The 23,429-nt window shown below is 36.7% G+C and overlaps 2 protein-coding genes across 2 annotated transcripts; both read right to left on the minus strand.

Moving 5' to 3' along the window:
- Positions 1-12,189: 12,189 nt before the first annotated feature.
- Positions 12,190-14,781, minus strand: LOC113341180 (mitochondrial fission 1 protein B-like). The gene is made up of 8 exons (XM_026586161.1): positions 14,651-14,781; positions 14,294-14,432; positions 14,026-14,156; positions 13,375-13,479; positions 13,106-13,243; positions 12,842-12,966; positions 12,626-12,689; positions 12,190-12,518 (listed from the first exon to the last, which is right to left on the minus strand). The coding sequence occupies exons 3-8, from the start codon at positions 14,033-14,035 to the stop codon at positions 12,328-12,330; spliced, it is 633 nt and encodes a 210-aa protein (XP_026441946.1). The 5' UTR covers positions 14,036-14,156; positions 14,294-14,432; positions 14,651-14,781; the 3' UTR covers positions 12,190-12,327.
- A 334-nt stretch (positions 14,782-15,115) lies between these two features.
- LOC113341195 (E3 ubiquitin-protein ligase CBLL2-like) lies at positions 15,116-17,941 on the minus strand. The gene is made up of 4 exons (XM_026586178.1): positions 17,811-17,941; positions 16,822-17,097; positions 16,589-16,647; positions 15,116-16,394 (listed from the first exon to the last, which is right to left on the minus strand). Exons 2-4 carry the CDS (start codon positions 17,065-17,067, stop codon positions 15,329-15,331), a joined length of 1,371 nt encoding a protein of 456 aa, XP_026441963.1. The 5' UTR covers positions 17,068-17,097; positions 17,811-17,941; the 3' UTR covers positions 15,116-15,328.
- Positions 17,942-23,429: the final 5,488 nt, after the last annotated feature.

Genomic DNA, 23,429 nt, shown 5'->3' on the forward strand with positions numbered 1-23,429 from the left:
TCATAACTACGATCAGAAATTGGGCCTAACGTACTATTCGGTTGACGACATTGGTTCCACGCTTGGTTGTCTACAAACTGACTCCATGCTGACCATAAATTGTTGCATCTCATCTACCAAACTCGAAGAAATATGAATAGGAGTACAACTAATCTCCCCTCCTTATGGTTGCTCACTTACATACCTACCATAAGAAGGTTGATATGTATGAGAATAACTCAAAGGGTACGTAGAATATTGACCATAACCAAAGGATTAGTTTTGATTGTATTCTCCGCAAGGGTGATAGTTGTCATAATTTTGTTGAGGTTGATAACCGTACCCATTGTTCCAATATGCTCCGTCCATAGAAAATGGTACCTGAAACAAGAGTTCTCAAAACTATGTCAAAAACCAGAAAATAAGAAAAATGAAAATAAAAACAAAACTAAAAAACAAAAAATAAGAAAGCAAAAACAAATGACAATCTCTGCCTCCCCAGCAACGGCGCCAATTACCCATGTCTTAGACAATATGATGCCAACAAGTTAGAGCCAATATCTTTGCCATGTGTGTTTATAGGTTACAGTAGTCCTCACACAGGATACATATGTTTGCATCGACAAACCAACATAGTTTACATCTCACGCCATGTGCGTTTTGAAGAAAGCTCATTTCAATTTTTTACTCTCCAACAGATAGAACCATTGTATTGTGAAGGTAATGTACCCTCAAGTACTAGTTTATTACTTTCACAACCATTTGGACGCAGTGAGTTGCTAATCAATCAAGAAAATATTTTTATGCAAACACCGGAACAAAGCTAGTCAGATGACCGTCCATCACCTGCAATGTCAAATGCATAAGCTTCACCAGTCATGTCTGCAACTTCTATCTCTCCAGCACAGTCGTTTCACTCACATCAAGATACTCAAGGCAACTCAGCTGCGTCAGATACTTTAAGTATTCAACAACCCTCTTAGGCTAATGCGAAAACAGTTCAAAGTGCAGATATCACACATCCTATGGTGACAAGAGCAAAATATGGCATTACAAAACCAATTCAGAAGTTGTGTTTAACTGCTTCTAAACATCCACTGCCTGATGTCGATTTTATGGAACCTACTTGTTACACAACTGCTTTAAAATATCCAAAATGGAGGAAAGCTATGGATGTTCAAATAAATGCTCTCATTCGCAATGAAACGTACTCTCTGGTTAAATATGTAAAATGCATGAATGTTGTGGGATCTAAATGGGCATTTCGAGTGAAAACGAATCCAGATAGAATCATAGAATGTTATAAAGCACGCCTAGTGGAAAAAAGGCTTTAACCAGAAGGAAGACATTGATTATGGCGAGACTTTCAGCCCTGTCATCAATCCATGCACAATTCGTCTTGTTTTGCCAATCGCAGTGATGAATCATTGGCAAATCTGGAAAATGCATTTTTGCATGGTCAGTTGGAGGAAGACGTATATATGCAACAACCAGCAGGTTATGTAGATCCTAACTACCCTAATCATGTGTTCAAATTGCATAAGTCTCCATGTGGTCTTAAGCAGGCGCCTAGTTTTCAAAAATTGGTAGCTACTTGATACAGCTAGGTTTCAAAGGGTCAATTGCAGACATTTGTTTATTAGTCTTGCAAACTGAAGTTTCGATCACATACGTATTGGTATACATTTATGACATCACAGGATCACATCCATCTCAGATTCATTAGCTTATTAAATACCTGGTGATGCATTAGCTTATTAGTTTAATCAAGGACGTGACCTTGTTCTTACTCAACGGAATTATGTTGCAGATTTTTTAGAGCGTACAAAACTGGATGGTGTAAAACCAGTTTGCACTCCTTTGGCATCTAATTTGAAAATTCAGAAACATGGTAAAAAAGAGGTTTACTAATGCAACATTATAGCGTATGTTGTAGATGCTCTTTATTACTTTCATCTAACAAGGCCATACATATCTCAGTGACAGTTAACAAAGTTTACCAGTACATGCATGATCCGTATGTAGAGCATGAACGTCTCAAACTTTGTGATTCCACAAGTTTTATACTTGTGAGGTGAATAATAATATAGGATGCACTTCGGGTTGCATAAGTCCGGATTTTGAGGATATCCAGACTTTTGTCAAGTTGCTATCGATTTTCACCACCTAGATCTTACATTTGATCTGATTATCTATTTCGATCGTAAATCAGGAAATCAATTATATAGGCTTAATCTGTGGGAGGAAGATTTGGTTTAATTCTTCTGTTGAGTTGAAGCAACTCTTAATTGGTGTGAGATCATCTAAGGTAATCAATTGTGCGGATTCCTGCTGGGATTGAAGAGGCGTAAGGAGCGCGACTGTTGGTCTCAACTAAATTCCAGACCGTAGTTAATTGGTAGTATTTTAGTGTCTTTAGCGGCTTAATACAATTTGGTGTTCAATCTGGACAAGGTCCTAGGGTTTTCCTGTAATTGCGGTTTCCTCGTTAACAAAATTTATAGTGTCTTTGTTATTTATTTTTCATCATTGTATTGATTATCTTTATAATTGAAATATCACAGGTAGTGCGTTAATCAATTATCTGACCTTGTATGTTGGATAAGACTTGATTGATCCTTGGATATTGGTCTTTGGTGTCGTCCAAGAACTCTCTTTGAGATTAAGTTCACGGATTCAGTTATGTAAACGTTCTGATCATAAAAGAAATTGGGATATAACTCTAGACACTTTCCTTGATTGAGTTTTAACTCTCGGAGTTGTTTTGAGTTTGTCTATACAGATTGCCTACGAAAACGTTTGTAGTGTATTTTGGTACCCCAGTGTTTTCAATTGGTATCAGAGCAGGCAAACACGTTAAAACCTAAAAATTTTGTGTTTGAAGCAGTCTGACTATACGGACAGGAGTACATTCTCGATAAACATAATGCCAGCGTTTGATGGATCAAGTTACTTTTGGTGGAATATTGTTATGTGTTCTTTTTTTACAAGCCCGTGACTTTGAGACAAGGAAACTTGTAGTTATTGGATACAACACATCAACTGTTGTTGTATACGGAGCTACTGTTGCGAAGCAATTAGTATAATATAGTGAACCCTAGATAAGTGACAACAAAACATAATTCATGCGGGTTATATGCTTTTATCCGCACCATAATCTTGGATCTTCAGCACCATGTGACTTCGTGCACTAAGTCTAAAGATGTTTGGGATATCTTAGAAACTGTATTTGAAAGAGAGAAATATTTTAGGCTATAAAACCTAACTTCTGACTGGGAAAATCTTTGTATGTCTGATGAAGATTCGCATGAAGAATTTAACCGAAAGGTGTCTAGTATTGTTAGTGCTTGTTATGCATGAGGTAAGACTATCTCTCAATAGAACATTTTGATGAAAATTATCCGATCTTTACCAGCGAGATACGATTCTAAGAAACATGCCATCATGGAAGGAAATAATCTTAATATACTTTCCAAGAACACTCTTGTTGGAAAGTTGAAGATCTTTGATGATGAACTGCAATCTAGAGCCGGAAAGGATATTGTGTTCAAGGAGGTGAAAAACACTAGAACACTAAAAAGTGAAAGTGTTGACAACTATGGGGATGATCTTGTCGATCCTGATTTTAGATGAATATTCAATTTGACCGAGCAGTGCTCTAACAATCTCCCTCTTTGCCAATTTTAATGACAAAACTATCAATACATATGGAATATAAAAAGATAATAATTTTAGTGGCTCCTGTTCCATAAGTCTAATCTTCAAGTACTCCAATGATCCCAAAGTTTGTAAGTTTAGCATCACTGTTGTTGAAGATCTGTAACTATAACAATGAGAAAGAATCGGTCTCGATCATTGTTATACAATGTCATAGTATTATTACACAGTGTCAAAGTCCAATTGTATCACAACTTCAACAATAATACTATGGTGATGTGTATCACTCCCCCTTAGTCAATACTCCATCTCGATCATGGAAACCACTCCCCCTTACACAATGATCCGAAAACCATATGTATTTGTAGTGTGACCTACAAAATTTCTCCCCCTTTTTGTCAATAAAATTAGAAAAGGTATAAGAATGGGTTCATAATGAAATTTCCACAAGAGACATTTCATGACCAAAAGAAAGAAAACACATCATCTTAATTTAGATGCAATCTTATAGCCGAAGCTAACAGCATTCATCAAAGAGTTTTAAGATGCAAGATAACCCCTTTAAAATTCCACAGTTGCACTCCCCGCAAGATATTACCATTAAGCACAAGTTCACAAGAACTCTTCCCCATTTGATGTCATTCCCAAGAGAACAACATGAGTAACCTTAATTTCAAAAGAAAAGAAGGTTTTTTATTGGACACCAAAAACCATGGGGATGATTTTTTATATCCAAAACACAATCAAAATACTCACAAGTAAACCCATGATCACTTTTGTGTTTAATCGGAATACGTAATCAAATTAAACACAAAAGTGATCAATTTAATTATTTGGGCTCAACATAAGTAAACTTACGGAACCCCGACTAAGTTCATCATTGAAAATGATTAGCTTAACCGTTCATGTACTCGACACAAGAAGAAACTTATGGAGTACAAACTAAATAACCAAACAATATGATTAATTTAGTTTGAAATGCTCAACGTATAGCATCCCACGGAACAACCAACAAAGCCAAAAATTAATCGACTTGGTTGTATCGTGCTCAACATGAGACACACAATGGAACCTTCACGGTAATACAAAAAAAGAAATGGATCAATGAAGATCAATACCGTGGATACAACACAAGGATTCATTCTATCTTCAATCATTATATGCATAACAACAATTAATAGACATCATCCTTGCAAACAAAAGCTTTTAACCTATCTTCCGTCAAAGATTGACATTATAGGCTTAACTTTTGTACACGTCAAAAGTCCATTCGTTCTCAGACCAATAAGCGAATACCGATCATGAACGACTTTACTTTTGACAAAATATAGGACAACATAGTTCACGGACGTAACACCAATATCCCATAACTAGTTGCAATATAACAAATCATAAATATTAAATACTGCAAACACATCATCCTCCAAAATAGTTTTAGAATTAAACCAAAAACCTAAAAACAAGAAGATGAAAACATAATAATAGCTATGTGTAGTCACAATCATTGCTATTCAAGGCACTAGTTATTCTTCTAACTAAACCAAAAAAAGAAGACATATTAGGCAAACAAAAATAAACTCAGTTCTCCTTGATGATTTCATACCTGAAATGGTCCATAAAAATATGAGTCACTGATATCCTTAATCCTGTTGACCGTAGACACACCATGTTCATAAGTCAGAACATTAACTTTTCGATCAATAATGCGAGCATAATGACGAGCCTTTGCGCAGTCAAAGATAACTTTCTTCTGATTCCTGATCACGATATTCTGAGTACCAAGGATTTTCGCCTGCCCATCAATAAGCTGGTTTATCTACAATTGAAGGTTAGCTAGTTCGTTCTTAACTTCATTCTGAACACGAATCAGATCCTTGACAGATTCTCCAATCCAAGAGTTATACTCTTTTCTTTCAAGCATCTTCTTCAGAATAAGCTCTTGACCAGAATCACATCCTTTGAGATCATCCTCAACCATAGGGTTAACTTCTTATGTGGGAACATTTTCCATAGAGTTCCTTTCTGAAGAATAATGAGAAACATATAAGAGTTATATATGTTTGTGTGAACCCTAGCTGGAAACCCTAGAGTTCCTTGAGGAGATACGGACGTTCATGGGCCAACCAAAAAAAACAAACGGCCCCAAAAAGAATTACTGCACACTGTGCATCTTTCAAGGATTCTTCATCCCAAAAGATCACAGTGACAAAAGGAAGGGAAACGAGAAAAGCATTACATCAAAAGATATACAATACTAGAGAAGAAAAAAAACAGCACAATACTTGAGCATCTCTCAAATCCTCATACTTGTATCTCTCAAGTTACACACAAGGATAAACTTTTTGCTGCTAAGTAGCAGAGTGATACATAGTCTCACCATAGGTTCTGAGAGAGTAGTTGTGATTTCCTCAAGGATATCTTATTTCAGCATTTCTTGTCCTTTCACGACAGCTTCCAGGAAAAAGGGTACGTCTCACAATCCTTTTGGGAATCACAGGTGAGAAACCTTTCTGATAACAAAGTCTAGGACCTCTAGAAATAGGTTCTAAGGGATTTTCCGAAATTGGTCTCCACACACTAGACTTAGATTTACCAGATTTGTTCTTATAAGCTCAGGACATGCTTTCATTGGTAGCACGAGGATTTACAAATGTCCTATAATGATTTCTGGGAGAGAGATCATTTTTATAAGATGCCTGGTTTCCAGTGAAAGGGAGATCCACTGCAGCAGTCATCCGACTATTTACTCCATTGGAAGTAGTGTTAGAGCATAGCTCGGTCGAACTCGCATGCGTTGCTATATCAAGTATGTTTTTCAATATTAGTGATCAAAACTATAAAGTCTTGATTTCTAGACTATTAGAAAGTCTCGGACTAGAATAGGAAAAGTGTATTTGAGCTCAAGAACTTCATGGCGATTCAACGACAACGACGAAGATCTACACAAGAAACCGTGGAACTTCATCAACAAAAAGGTATGTGAAGACTTGAACTTATCTATCACTCAAAAGTCTATCTATTCCATCTCCTACTTCTTATGAGACAAAAGTCATATGCTATATAGACTAGATCAAACACATTTCGAGCTGAGTATTCAATGCTTATCTTTTTCTCGAAATTCATGTGTTGGTAAATCTTTTCGGTTTGATCAGGTTTATCTTCATTTTTCAATCACTAGTTGAGAATTGCTCTGACGTGATGACGATCTGTGAATAACGGTTGGGATAGCGTCCCCTGAGAATGTATCAATGATTGAAATGAGAGTTAGATTACATAACCATGTATTCCTTGATCCGAAGTTCTTTGAACTTTGTTGAGAAAGTGAAATTGGTATGGATACGCGAACTGACAGAAGTTCTCGAGCGAGAATTTATGCTGGGATTTTCGAAACTCGTTTGTGTGACCAAGTCCGCGAACTGACGGAAGTTCTCGACTCGAGAATTTCTGCTGAGTTTTGGAAAACTCAAACCGATTCTTAAGTCCGCGAACTTGTTTGTGAACTTAAGAGGTTATGATCTAAAGATGTGCTCTGAACATAAACCCTAAATTAATAAGGAATGATTAATGCAAAGCGTGGCTATAATGTTCATTGAGCCGATTCTACTCGAATCAAATCATCTTGAATTAAATTGTGTTGTGTAGTTACATAAGATCTCATAGCAATTGAATGAGGAACCAGGTAAATATGAGAATCTCATATGGTTGCCTTTTGGTTACTATGTTGAACCAACATGAACGTATATGTTTGGGCCGGTTCTCACGAACTTGGAAACGTTTACAAGTGTATTTGACAAGATTTGTATTTCGATCTAACAGTTGAAAGATATTGGCTTGAATCTAAACCAGGTTTCATCTAACGGTGAATAAAGTTTGCTTAATTCCTAAGGCGAAACCCTGATTTGAAAGGATATATATAGGAGACATCTAGCTAGAGCAAAACTTAACCCCCACACACCTTTCTTGTGTGATACTAGTGCGCTCGCTAGAGTCGATCTCCATTAACCCTTGAGTTTCTTTTCTAAATTTGGGTTAACTACTTAAATACTTCACTGGGATTGTGAAGCCAGACTGATACTACTTTTATTGTAGTTGGTGATCTGATCTTACTTTTCTATGGTACGAGTACAATCATTTTTGAATTGGCTTGAGAACTTATTTCTCCGATAGGTAAGATAAAGAAGTCACGCACATCTTCGTCTCACTGTTCGTGAATCCTTAATACTCTTCTTGTGTATTCAGAATTGAGTATTAAGAGGTGATTGGTTTATCTAGGTTGTTCTTCGGGAATATAAGACCGGATTAATCAATTGGTTCCTGAGCTACCTTGATTATATCAAAAAACGGAACAAACTAGGGTTTATCTGTGGGAGAAAGATTTATCCTTTGAATAGACTTTTCTGTGTGATACAGATTTGTTTATTTGTCAAAGCCCGTGTTTTTGGGACGTAGCAACTGTTTGTTGTGGGTGAAATTAGCAAAGGGAATCAAGTGCGCAATATCCTGCTGGGATCAGAGGCGTAGGGGTGCAACTGTACCTTGTATCAGTGGGAGACTGATAGGGGTTCAACTATAGTCCAGTCCGAAGTTAATTGGTAGTAGGATAATGTCTGTAGCGGCTTAATACAGTGTGTATCTAATCTGGACTAGGTCCCGGGGTTTTTCTGCATTTGCGGTTTCCTCGTTAACAAAATCTCTGGTGTCTGTGTTATTTCTTTTCCGCATTATATTTGGTTATATAATTGAAATAATACAGGTTGTGCGTTAAGATCATCAATTGGAAATCCAACCTTGGTTGTTGATTGATATTGATTGATCCTTGGACATTGGTCTTTGGTACCGTCCAAGTTATCTCTCTTTGATAAAGACTCGCTATTGATTTTAGCTTGAGTAAAAATCAAATCGAGAGATTGAGAAAATAAATCCTTGAGATACTTATTATCTAGATTGAGTCTGACTGTCTAGTTGATTCTCTAATAAAGTGTTTCGGAGTTTGTCCATACAGATTGCTAATCGAAATATTGGGTGGTGTTGTTAGACCCCTGCTTTTTCAAGTAGAAAGAACCAATTTGTGAAGTTTAGAAACTTGTTTCTTTCTGGAAAAACAATGGATATCATAGTGATTTTCATTTCCACATAAGGTACATGTTCGTGGAGGAGAAGTAACGACATGCACTTATTTGAACTTCATAGCCACCGGAGAAGATTGTAAGTTATGAAAACTTTTCTTGACACAATCTTCATCTAGAGAAAATTTCATTATCTACAGTAACTCATGAGAATTAGTTTGTGCATAAGAATTTTTCTTTAAGACAGAGTTTTCCTTTTCCAAGGATTTGCACCATCCATGGACTAGAACAAGTGATGCTTCAAGTTTCTCTTTCTCCACACGAAGTCTGTCAAGATCAGATGAATGTGTCTTGATCAAACATTTTTCTCTAACTGAGGCTTCTTTAATCATCTTTTCAAGATCACAAATCTTTTCACGCTGTAGATTGTTTTCTTGAAGAAGTTTCTCAATTTTCTTAGAGAATGACCCTATAATGTCATAGAGCACATGTTCACGATCAATAGACTTTTCAAATTCATCAATGAGCTTATCATGATCCTGTAGATCAACAAACTCAGTAGAGTTTTTTAAAATTCTGGTGAGCTCCATTTCATCCCTTGCCATTATGTCCAGTGTCTCATTGGAGGAAGAATGATCGACAAAAGATGAGACAGTCTTCCTACCTCGGGATTCGGAAGAATCAACTAAGGAGTGATCCTTTGAGGTATTTCCGAGACACTTGACAAAGTTGATAGCTTTAGGAGACATTTTGGTATGTATATGAGATTTTGTCCACAGACTCAGAGTGCCACAAACACAGACATATAAGGTCTTAAACGTGTTTGCCCGCTTTGATACCAATTGAAAAAGCGGGGGTCTAACAACACCACCCAATATTTCGATTAGAAATTTGTATGGAACAACTCTGAAATACTTACTAGAGAATCAACTAGACATTCAGACTCAATCTAGATAAAAGCATCTCAAGGAGTTAATATCTCTCTCTTGTTTTGATTCACTCAATCTAATAGAAATCAGCGAGTCTATAATCAAACACAAGGAATACTTGGACGGTACCAAAAACCAATGTCCAAGGATCAATCAATATCAATCAAAAACCAAAGGTAGTATTTCCAATTGATGATCACCAACCCACTGAAAAGGCGAGGGTACCCAAATATACCTCAAGCTCAAACTATTCCTACCTATAACTCCTTTCTCCGAAAGTGATTGTCTATGGACTGAGTCGAGATAATACAACTAATCTGTTCATACTTCGTGTGATCATCTATGGATACGAGATCGAGACAATACAACAACGAAGTATGTTTACTTGATATAAAGGTTCGGACTTAACTAAACAAAATAGGATTTCTTATCAAGTAAATAAGAATTAACGTTTGTGTAATTTACACAACAAGATTTTGTTAACGAGGAAACCGCAAATGCAGAAAAATCCCGGGACCTAGTCCAGAATTGAATACTCCAAGGATATGAAAATGAACATTAATCAAAGTATGTTCTTCGCTACCAGACCATAATCAACTAATTGCTTTCATTTTTTCACCATTTATCATTCTCTTACTAAACAATTTCAAACTCAACTTCATTTTACAATCAGTTTGAGAATCAGATCATGAATAATTGACAAATTCATACATGCCCATAAATAAATTGCATCACCAGCTGCTAATCTTTCCAGTATCCACACATTAAAATATAAATGTGGCAGTGCTTTCCTATTTCTACCAGATAATGATAATTATGCACTCCGCCTCCGGTCCAGCATTACTGATACCTAGTATTTCTCATTCGTCTACACCTGTGTGGTCTATATAGTGTATGAGAAAACAAATTATCGACACGTCCGACGTGTCGTGTATCGGATCCTAGACTTATGCGCTATCTAGGATAGCAGAGTTTATATTCAAAAAGTCCTACTGACTCCTACATATGGTATTGTGCAATGTATGTTAAATTCATTCAAGAGCCCACTACATTTCTTGTTAACATACTTGCTTCTCTATGCCCTATTTACATATAAGAACTATAGAAGATTCTAACGACATCATTACCTATTCAATTAAAAAATGAATTAGAAGAGTGCCTAAGAAAGAATCTAAGTAGCTAATAAAAGACATCAAACACCAACGACATAAACATCGAAAGCTTGAAGAAGATAATTATTAGTGAATTAGAAGATTACCTGAACTCTGAAGCTTCCAAAAAATGAAGAATCAATCACCAATTTGCACATCTAATGCTCTATAATCATCACTTTCACCAGCAACAACACTAATAAAATTGAACTCCTAATTACATATTTTGTGACAAATGCCCAAATCAATTCATTAATAATCCCTTTGAGATGAAAAACTCAATTCCAGATTTCAACAAAACCTCAAATTTATATAATATTGAACTCCCACTTGCAGCTGTTTCTGGTCCTCATGTGCATAAATTGTAGACGATCAACAAATAAAATCAACTAATTCTCAACAAAAATTCAATATACCTAAACATGTTTCCAAATGAAAAGAGAAATTGATTATATACAGTTGATATTTACCCAGTAATTCTACTAATCGCCTTATCCGTTATACAAGTCTCCATCGATCTTAAATTAGGAAATGAAAACGCTATGCAAGCAAACATTGTTGCATAACATCACTGCAACTTAAAAAAAAGAACCCCGATAAAAGAGAAATTGCATACAAGAACCATCCGTGATTTCTCTTCAATTTATTTACCTAAACGCAGAAATAAAAGTTCAACTTCAATCACTGATTAGACTTTAGTTAAGAAATATTAAAATTTAAGGAAAATAAGGTTTAATCGTACCTGAGAGGAAGGAATTTCGGTATTGAAAGATCAGAAGCATTTTCGAATTCATCAATGAAATTGGAAAATGAATCCCAATAAAGAGACTCGTCGAGAGACTTAGGGTTTGCAGCTGTGAAGAAATCTTATTCAAAACGTTTAATCCAACAAATCTCTTCCAAAATCTATCTCCATCTCTATCGCCTCCGTTCTCTCTCTGAATCTTTCCTGAAATCTGAGATTTGTAATCACTTCGAAATGTTTATAACTCTAAGGGTAATTTTGGTAGTGATAAAATTCAGGAAATTATGAATCGGTGAGAGTTTGGATTAGCTCGTCCAAATCTGGACTAAACAGTCAGGGACAGGACTAGAGCGTCCAAAGCTCACAAACTTTGGGACTAAACGTCAATTTCTACATATTTCTTTAGAGACGAGTTTGTTCCCATTTCTACAAATTGGTTCCAGAATTTGTTCCCATTTTCTGTTTAATTTAATCCAGATTGGTTCCAGAATTTGCAGTCCTCCAGATTTATTCCACTGGTTTGTCCTGTATGTATATGATTTTGTTCCTTCACAAATACGCATGAAAGCAATCAAATTGACTCCAAGAGAGCAAACTTAATAATTAATATTGACAGAGATGATCAGCAATGTAACAATAAACTCAATACAGGAGAGGTGAAAAGCAAAGAACAGCGTGAACCAAAATCAGCAACCGAGACAATAATGCTACTGTTACAGCAGCAAAAACGATGGCGGATTCCGTTCACGCATTCTGGTTTTGAATTTTGTCAAATGCAGTTCTATCCCTCCCGACCTGAGTCACCAGTGTTCAAGAAGTTCCCTTGCTGGAGGTGTGTATGAATGCTGTAGAGATGGAGGTGGGGGTGGAAGTGGCATCGCACCCAATACCATGAGGGTTATTGGAGTGAAGAGATCGTCAATCTGGCGGGAAACAATAACGGGCGCAATCACCGTAGCAGCATAAAAAATGACTCCTTCTAGTACTTTTTCTGCATCCATTTCAAACAAACGATTCTTGTAAGTCCTTGAACAGAGTAAATGGGAACCACATAATCCTAAGCTGCCAAACTTTAAAAGTAATGTAAAGAACACTCACCTAAATCCACTCGATAAAAAACTGTGTTGTACAGCGTCCAACCTTGCCAGCAGTCTGGTGCAATCTAAATCAAATTCATTCATATAAACAGAACAGTTAGGACCAAGCTATGTCTAATATAATCCAATTTATCTCCTGTTCATAAATTGAATTTTACATACGGATGTACTTTAGTCCACATTACTATTAATGGATAACATGAAGAAGAGACCAAACCTCCATCAATCGACACAAGCCTTTCGCGCACTTGGTAAAGTCACGACTCATGTAATGTCCAAGTGCATGAACATAAAGCATATCCCTTAGTTGAAGTTGGCTTAGTCCATCTTTCCTTAGAGGGGCTACAAAAACAATGTTTCAGCTTTAACAAGACAAATATCTATCTCTGTACACATTTCAGCATATTGGGTACAGTTACTCACATTTTTGACAGTCACAAAAAATGTAGAAACTGCTTTTAACTGACATTTCCGTACTTACCTTCAAGCAACGCTATTCCTCGCTGGACATCTTCTGGTTGTCTTGTGTGAACAAGAGCCCAGGACAACTTGATGATGTTTTCATTCTTAACCTCATCCGGAGCATCATCCCCGGCCTCTGAGATATCTCTCTCACAATCTGTGTATTCTCAGGGGATATTAGAATACAACAAACAAACTTGGACCAAAGTCGACTTGATCAGCTTGACAGTTAAACCACCTTGGTAGCACTGTTGATGATAATAACTTACTTAGGAAACAAAAACTTACAAGAATCATATCGAGATAATATTGGTGATCTCCCCCGATGAGAAACCAGAGAACCGATCCGAATTTTTTCTTCATGGTCAAAGCTTGGTTGAATTGTGGTGCAATCTACAATCAAATTCATTCATATTTTTTACTAATCTCTTATTGATGCACACTTACGTACTACAAACAGATGGGAATGCCAGGTTATAGGATTTGCATATGAAAAGAAAAATGCACAAGATTCAAGATAAACTAAGATGCTCTTCAGAAGATCAACGGTGTCATGAAAAAGATCAATTCAACAGAAGTTTTTTTGCAACCAGAAGTGTATAGGTTAACTTTTGTTGCTGTATTTAGGATAGGCTGCATAAATATTAGCTCTAGGAAGAGAAACTGTAAGACATATGTATTGCTTGACGTACTTAGTTTGGCTGGGATCGACCCTCTTAACACATCACAGCAATGCACAGGACAGCACACGATGCTGTGACATTGGACAACCTTTTACAAGAATAGCCGAAGGAGGATGGAATATATTCCTCCATCATGGTGCAGCAATAGTTAAGATTAAAACTAGGTTTTGATTCACACGAAACGCAGAATAAAGAAGTTCTTAACTGAAAATAGGATCACTACTAACGGTTAACATAAAGAGGCTGGAGATCAAACCTCCAAACATTGATCCAAGTAAGATAAGCTAGTTGCATAGTCACAATCTCTGTAATATCCAACTGCGAGAAGATAAAGCATCTCCCTCTTTTGAAGTGGGCTAAGTACACCCGACTCACCCCTGAGACTATCTACAAAAACAAATTTATCAGTTTCAACAAGGGGTCTAACGTCTAAACACAAACATACAAAAAACAATTATTCACACTTTACTTTACATTGATAAAACATGTTGGAACTGTTAATAATTGAAAATTTCGAATCTAACCTTCAAGCTTTTGTATTCCTTCCTTGACATCTTTTGTGTCTTTTGAGTGAACAAGAGCCCGGGACAACTTCAAGATGCAATCATTAATAACATCCCTTGGAGTCTCCTCTGGGTAGTTCTTGAGATCATCTTTATAATCCTGTAAGCCCATAAGAAAAGTTGGAATACAATAACCATCTACTTATTCAACAGTCTGATAATTAAGCATGTCTCTGTAAGAAACAACACTAACAAAGTCTCCATTGCAAATACGTAGTATGCATATGTAAGTAGAGAAGGAAGATTATGTGGTGATAAACCCTAAGTCAGCTATAAACCATGACATGATTGTAACTTAATTTGAAGAGAAAAACTTACGTGAATCATAACATCATAATATGGGAACTGATCTTCGCTTGTCAAAACCGCGACAACTGATCCAGCAAGCTTTCCGAGCTTTCTTCCCAAGTCCATAGAAAAATTATGTTCGATTTTTCTCACAAGCAGAGAGATTTGAGGCTATTTGGTCCGAAAAGATATGTAACTTCTTCTCACAAGCCGAGCGACTTGAGCCTGCCTTTTATCACAAGCAACAAGGAAAAAAAATAGCCAGAAAAGGAATCCGAATTTCGGTTTAGCAACAATACCAACACTTCTGAAGAAGCGGGTTTCTTTCCGAGATTGAATTCAATTTCAATATAACCAAAACCTTCTAAATCTCTTTGATGAATAACCTTTTAAACCTTTTCCCACAGATTGGGTTCCTGAATCTGCAATTCTGGCAGATTTATTCCCCTAGTTTGTGCTGTATATGATTTTGTTCCTAAGCAGCCAAACATCAAATACTCAAGAAAGCAATCAAATAGAATCCAACAAGGGGAGCAGAGAAAACTTAATATTCATAGAGATGACAAACTCAATACAAGAGAGGTAAAAAAACAAAGAACAACGTGAACCAAAATCAGCAACCAAGACAATACTGTTACAGCAGCCAAAATGATGGGGTACTGATGAACCATTCACACATCCAGGCTTTGAATTTTGTCAGATGCAGTTCTATCCCTCCCGTCCTGAGTCGCCAGTATTTGAGAAGTTCCCTTGCTGGAGCTGTGTATGATGCTGTAGAGGTGGAGGTGGGGGTGGAAGTGGCATTGCAGCCAGAACACTTTTCCCATCTTTTTGATCCTGAGAATTACCACTCTGATTAAGATGATTGGGATTCATAGGGAGACCTCCTTGACCTCGTGCATAGTCACCTTGAAAAAATTGAGGTCTCCCTTGAGGATCTCCTAGATTTGTATAGCCTTCTGGTAACCCTTGACCTACCGCCATTTGTTGTTCCATTGGTACCCCTGCATGTCCCATATTCCATTGTCGGGGATAATTTTCTGGGAATTGTGAGTTACCTCCTGTGGCCATGGGGAAACCTAATAAAGAACCCTGTTCTAATCCACTTTCGGTTGCCAAATCTGGACGAGCCGTCTCGAAATGAGGATTGTAGAATTGTTGAGCTCCTCCAATAGAAAAATGAGGAGGGAAGGTAAATGTTGGACCCATTCCTTGATTTGCATTAACAGGCATCACGAAATTTGGTTGTTGATGAGGGTGCATATTGTAATCGGGATATGGAGACTCTGATAGAACTCCTGGTTGTTTATCCAAAAACTGGTCAGAATCCCGTCTTTGAAGTGCTCCACCCTGTTGGGGGAAGTGATTGAAGGGCCCTGGTCTGTCAAAACTTTGGGGCGGATTATTGTAATGTGGTGGTGGCTTTGACTGTATAATTGGCTTGGGAAGTTGCTGACTAGGTTGCTGGGGTTGAGAATTTGAACTTGGTGAGAAGCCAGATCTAGATGGGGCACGAGAAGTTAAGGAATCTGCAGGTGCAGCCTGTTGCTTAGCATGAGGGTCTGAAGATGAGGGCCTCATAGCAGTAAAAGCATCTGATTCATTTACATCTTCTTTCTCTGAATTAGGTTGAAGAAGATCAGCATGAGTCTCATGAATATGGGCTTCAAACTCGGACCTCTTTAAGAAGGACTTGAGACAGTGAGGAGCGGCACAGATATATATCCCCTCCATCATTTTAATCGTCTGAATTCTTTGAATTCGATCATCGCAGCTGTATAAGAGGATGTGCAAATAATAAGAAGTCAATTCATCCACTAACTTTACTTCACACATAACAAAGAAACTTTCAATATTAGACTTCCTGAACAATTAGTAGTTTTTTTCCAAGATGTGATGGCCAAACGGTATCAGAGGATAGTAAAATCCTAGCTCTAGTGTGTAATATGAATATGTAAAGATGCTTACAGATAGCAGCTCGAATCACTCCTTGCACAATCGAGACAGAAGGCATGATCACATGGGCTCTGCAAGAACATGAAATTTTGAGTTAACAGATTCATCATGTACATTACAGATCATGGTATGTAGTAAGTTTACATTATTTTCAATCAGGCAGCTGATATACACGAAACATGCCAAACAACAGGACACGAGTATGGCAGGAAGAAGGCGATAGGCTAACTAGAATTAGTACTTACCAAACGGCCGTATATGGAGATGGGAAAATCACATCGAACACAGAAATGAACTCGTTCACCAAGATGACGACGGGACCTGCGACCAACAGCCTTCAAGTGTGTAGTTGCACTTGCTGTGCCAATGCTCTTAGCAACTGGAAGATCTGCAAGTATGAGATGGTCGGGACATGCCACAGTAACTGAATCCGCTGGTGAGGGCTTCGCACCACCCCCTCCCTCTACTTTGTTTAGACGGATTTGAAGCATTTTATTGATAGAATCTCCGTTTTTTTTACCCTACAAAAATCTCCAAACTTCAACCAAGCGAAATAAATAATAATACGGTTAAGACGTCATATTCGTACTGAAAAGGATGAAACCTCTAACAATCAACAATTAAGAAACACTATCATACAGGATGAAATGGCAGCAGCCAATTCGAATGATTTGTGGTTACCATTCTATATGCTAATTGACCATCTTACGCAGATTCCTCAGTCGAATAAAGAATCTCAAGAAAGTAATAGAATATTCAGAGAAGCTGCACGCATATAATATAAGACGTAATGCAGTACTATCCCAAAGTACTTCTAACTCAGACTAACAATACAATAGAGTACATTGATACTAGTGTGTGTTAATGAACAATCCTAATATTTTAGGGTTACTAACTTCTAAATCTTGACTGGAAGAGTCCAAATTAACCCCAAGTTCCAGATTAAATTTTTGCTAACCTCAAAACCCTAGGAAACCCCTCTCGAACGAAACAATGATCCGTGATATATTGCACATACCATACCTAACTCCAAGATCAATCAACCAACGGGATACACCCATTGCAATACGAATTGGAAATCATCAAAAATAAAACAAAATTTAAGAACAAACCCAAAACTCATGGATTCAATAAAACTTTAAGAAGAAATTTATGTAATTTCGATTACAGTAAATCATCATATTGATTATACAGGATGGTGTTCTTGATTGAAAGATTTGGAGCAAAAACTAACCTGTTTGATATCGGATTTTCCCCTGCGCCCAGAAAGTTCAGAGAGTGAGAAGAGAGTGCTTGAAGAAGAAAAGAGGGAAGAAGGAATTCTTTTCCTTTCTTTTGGAACACCAAATTTTCACGGTTCCACCATGAACCATAATATCGGGCATACCAAAATCTTCCAAGGCATATTGAATGAAAACAAAAAAAGTTGTGAAATAGCAAAATCAGATAACCCCTTAACCCAAAAAAATTTTAATGGCAAATCTGCCCTTTACGTATTAGTGTTAATAATCTTGATTAGTGATTAAATATTTTGTTTAGTGATTAAAATAATTTTCAGAATTATAAGAGTTGTTTAGATGAAAAATTTGAGGAAAAAAAAAAATCAAAGTTTTGGTTTGGTTAAGAAGGAGAGAAAGAGAAGGAGAAAGTGAGAAAATTCTAATTCTTGCTTCAATGGAGGATGAGGAGGGTCATATATCATCTAAAAAACCTAGGAAAATACACATCAACTACACCTATGATTCCCAAATGGATGATTTCTTAGATTATGATCAGGGTTCGGCGAAACAGGTTGAGGTTCGGCTCACATCTATGAGTCGAATCTACCAATTGATGAACGGTTCGGCTTACTGAATCTGTTTATTGCATGCGCCGAACCTATAATTTTCAATTCCAACCCTTTTGCTAGACACTAGTTCGGCTTATATGATCATAGTAAGTCGAACAACATCCTGAATAGCCCGTAATAGAATCATTTCTAATTCGTCTTACATATCCAAAATCGTATGTGCCGAACATAATTTTTTAATTTTTGGGTTGAAATATTGTTACTGGTTCGGCACATATGGAGAATATCGTATCAGCCGAAACCTCTTATGTTCAAGGTTCGGCACATAATATGATTATCGTCCGAGCCGAACATGAATTTGTTAATTTTTGGATTAAAATATTGATCGTGGTTCGGCACATATTGAGGATATCGTATAAGCCGAAACCTGAAAATGTTTATAGTTCGGCACATAGGGTGATTAACGAATGCGCCGAACCTGAAGGACAAATGATTCGGCGCGTAACTAACATTAGAGGATAAGCCGAACTCTGTAAATTCGGCACATAACTGTTAAGCTATTCATTAAAACATGAAATTGAATGTGTCCATAACCCAATCCCAGCACCATTAAAAACAAAGTTCAGCACCTTAAAGCAAAGGTGTTTGCAACACCATAAAAGTGTACTTAAAACTTAAGAAAAAGTGTACCATAAAAGTGTACATAAAAGGGCATTTAACCACGACCCCTCTTCTTAGTTGCACGACCACCTCTTCTTCCACCTTGGTCTTCATCTTCCGACGCATCATTACCGGGTTGGACGGTAGCACCACCTTGGCTTGTACCTTCACCAACTTGTCAAGACCTCTTAGTGGTAGGCCTTTGTTCGGGTTCCTCGGGTCCTTGTCCTTTGTTGATGATTGCATCCCACTTGTTTATGAGGTATTTTTGTTCTTCCACGGTCATTGGTGTTTTGCAACCAAGTTTGGCCTTCATTTTTTTCAACATCTCCCTACCCGCGGCATTGGTCCTGACACAAGTATGAAAGTTATAAGACTAATTCGAACAACAAAGAGATCTGGAAAGCCAAAAACTTGTAAGAAAATAAGAAGGCTCGGCTTACCCGAAATAACACATATGAGCCGAATCATGTCTTGAAATTTTTATTAGCTTACACAGAGAGTGGATCGGCTCATACCACAAAACAATTATAAGCCGATCCTATATATTCGTCTCACAACCGATACCGTCGAATAAGCCGAATCTATGATTATGAACTCAAACATGTATTCGGCGCAACATGATATCATATAAATAAGCCGATCCTATACACTTGTAAAATTTATGAAATTTTAACAATGATATTCGGCGCAACCCTAATACTATCGAATAAGCCGAATCTAGACTTATGAATTGAAACATTTATTCGGCGCAAAACTAATACAACCATACAAGCCGATCCTAAGCACATGCAAAAATTCTGAAATTCAAACAACATTTATTCGGCACAAAACTAATACTACCATACAAGCCGATCCTACGCACATGCAAAATTTCTGAAATTCACAAAACATATTCGGCACAAAACTAACACCATCGAATAAGCCGATCCTAAATATAAGTCTCTGTGTCACTAAGTTCGGCTCAAAACGGGTTTCAGATCTACGCCGAGTCGTTCATATGTACTTTCAGGGTTCAGTTTCAAGAACAGCTCGGTGCACATCTAACATTTGTTTTACGCCGAACCATACCCGGTAACCGCCGCAGAACACATGATTTTGACGAATTAAATCGACCAAAACAATCAAAAACATCAAATATGAGATGGGTTTGTAGAACTAACCTTCTTATTCTCATTTCCGGAGTTGGTTCTTCTTCAATCTCTTCTTCCGGTTGATTTTGTGGTTGATTTTGAGTTTCTTCTTCACTCTCTAAATCTTCTTCTTCTTCAATGGGTTGTTCAATCGCTCGATTAGAACGAGATACTGGCTTACGGCGAACCATTATATAGATGAGTTTAATCGTCGACTAAATTTTCACGAATCGACGATTAAATTTCGGCGATGATACGATAAAAAAAAAAAGGAGAAGGTGGGTCTGTGGAGGATGAGGAGGAAGAAGAAGGGGTTGAAACTGTTTTTAGGTCTATGATTATAGATTTTTGTATTAAGGTTAGAGATAGATTAGTAATTTATAGGATTTAAGGGCATATAGGTAATTAAACCATCCATAGGGTACCCCTTATAAGGTCACCCAAGTTAGGACTAGTCCTTTGTATGCCTTGAAAGTTTTAGGCATGCCCAAAATTAGGGTTCTCCACCATTTGGGAAACTGGATTTCATTATTATTATTGCCCCGGTTTATATTTTTCAGGTTCGATGGGGGGATAAACAGAATAAAGCCCAAGATAAATGCATGGGCTTGTGCAGGAGAACAAAGTCCATTAATATTTTGTTGAATCGGATGGATGAGCCATCAAGTTTGACTTGACCGAGTTGCAAACCATATACGTTTTTGAGACGGCGAATGTTTGGTAAAGATGCCCCTGAACTGAAATGAATAAAATCTTGGCAGAATCGCGGAGTGGGAAGGCATTATGGTCTGAAGGAGTCATGCGTGCACAGCTTTTTATTTATCTCTGCTATGTGCTTCCCACGTATAATAATGAAATTCATGTATTCAAGTTCCAATCCTGGGATTTCTTATTATTTATTCGTTACCAATTACCATCTTCAGTTTGTTTTTTCTTTCTTTTTTTATGCAACCAGCTTCGGTTTGTTGATATGATTGATCGCGCATTTGGAGTTAGGTCCTGTCTATAGTTTGGTAGTATATTTGTCATTATTTTGTGAATATACAGGTTGCTTCCAAATATCTCACGGCAACCAAACCAATCCATTGTAGCTTAAACTTTTTCTATTTTTTTTAATACCAAATAAAGAAAATCTTTCCATCAAAAAAAGAAAAAGAAAATCAACATTTTCTACGTATTCCAATATTACATTTGTAATAAAAGATAAAGAATATGCGATCCAAACCTTAAAAACTTTGAAGATTCTAGTATGCTTAGCAATTTTATCAGTTGGCTTATTACATTGTCTATTAATAAACTTATAATTCCATGAAGGATGATTGTTTGGCATAACTTTAGTGTCTAATATAATAGATTGATTCTCCTATTTGTGTTATTTTTTGAAAATTTTAATTGACTGCCTCAACCACCGGTTGTGTGTCCATCTCAAAACAAAAAAAAATCGCAATTCTAGATCTCCATGTATTGCATGGCTGCTTTACATTCTGCTACCTCGGCATTTAAGAGTCAATTAGCATAAAAGTACCTTGTTTAGATAATATCTCCTGCCAAAATTCGACAAATTAGTCCACAACTAGAATGAGTAACAAAATCAATAATTTTGAAAGAAGCATCACAGCAAACTGAGCAATATGGACTAGTTGGTGGCGTCTATCTAATAGTGGTCTAGTACTCAAGATATTTTGAGCACCAATGAGTCTTTTCTGCATCATTTGACCCTTTTCACTTAATTAAACTGATCCACAAAATTTAAGATGTCATTTGAAAAAAAGATGAGGTTAACAAAGATAATTATAAAACAACCGTACAAATCCAAAATCAAGGAAAAAAACATAGTAAGTTTATGCCACATATGCAATGTACTTCGGATAACTATGTCTCGGTTTACAACTATGACCTCATTATTAAAAACGAAATTTTCAATTTTACGATTACATACTCCCTCGCAAAACATATAAATTTCAAGATGCTCAAAATCAAAATCAAATAGGTTATATTGATCTTACTTGTCCCAGATTTCTTGTTTCTTTTGTTGTTGTGATAGGATGGGAAGACTTGTTCATATACAAAAAGTGAATATAAAATACACGAATAAAAAAAAAAGGAAATCCAATTACCTTGGCTTCACCGGTTTGTACTAGTAGTGTTGTGAATCCCATCAACATTAATCTTCGTAACACTATAACTACGATTAGAGTAGCATTACTAAGCAGGCACGAAACTACACCAAGTCCAGAGGGGAGAACAATCCCCCTTAGAATCTCCTAATTACATATTAGGCTTTACCTAATTATCATGTTAGGGTTGGAAAATTTAAGTATTTGTAGATTTGTCCTTCCTTAACTTTATATATTACTTAAAAGAGCCTTGAATCCTATAAGATTTTATTTATGTAAATTTTACTATACTTACTTTAAAACCTACTGGTGATAGGCATTATGGTATAAAACTCGGCTTAAATGTCAACATTACGTAGCAAAGAAATGAAAAAAAAAATCCAAAATTATTAAATCCATCCATTATCTTAAACGTCTTGTAACTTATCGGGTATCTTGATGACAACATTTGAAGGAAAAACAACAGCCTAAAAAAATTGCGGCCATCGATCGCTTATTTTCACGTCATTACTACTTTACTTATACATACTTCCCCCCACCCATATAATAAATCCTGACTTCGTCTCTGTTACTAAGTGCATTGTACTAGAGAGAAAAGCCCTTATCACCACCATCAATAACATATCCATCCTGAATACCACACATGAAGAAAATCTCAACCTTCATACAAAAGTATCCATTACAACCAACAATGATCATTATTGTTCAAATCATTAACTCCAAAGATTCAGAGAAAACCTCACATCCCTAACGTCAAAACCAGCCACACCTTGGCCATCGCCTAAACCCGCCAGTGTACCATTGTAATAAAGTCAAATAGCTCATAAAAAATATCATTAGGAAAAGCCCTTATCACCACCATCAATAACATATCCATCCTGAATACCACACATGAAGCAAATCTCAATCTTCATACAAAAGTATCCATTACAACCAACAACAATCATTATTGTTCAAATTATTAACTCCAAAGATTCAAAGAAGACCTCGCGTCCCTAACGTCAAAACTAGCCACACCTTGGCCATCGCCACCAAAATCATCCACATTTTGGACACCGTTTTATCTTGACGGAATTTAGGTTTTACTTTGTTTTCATTTGTAGAATGAGGTAAATTGTTATTTTTACCTTCATCTTGCAATTCACCGATGTCAG

The sequence above is a fragment of the Papaver somniferum genome, unplaced genomic scaffold (genome assembly GCF_003573695.1).
Source record: "Papaver somniferum cultivar HN1 unplaced genomic scaffold, ASM357369v1 unplaced-scaffold_25, whole genome shotgun sequence".
In the NCBI taxonomy this organism is placed as follows: domain Eukaryota; kingdom Viridiplantae; phylum Streptophyta; class Magnoliopsida; order Ranunculales; family Papaveraceae; genus Papaver; species Papaver somniferum.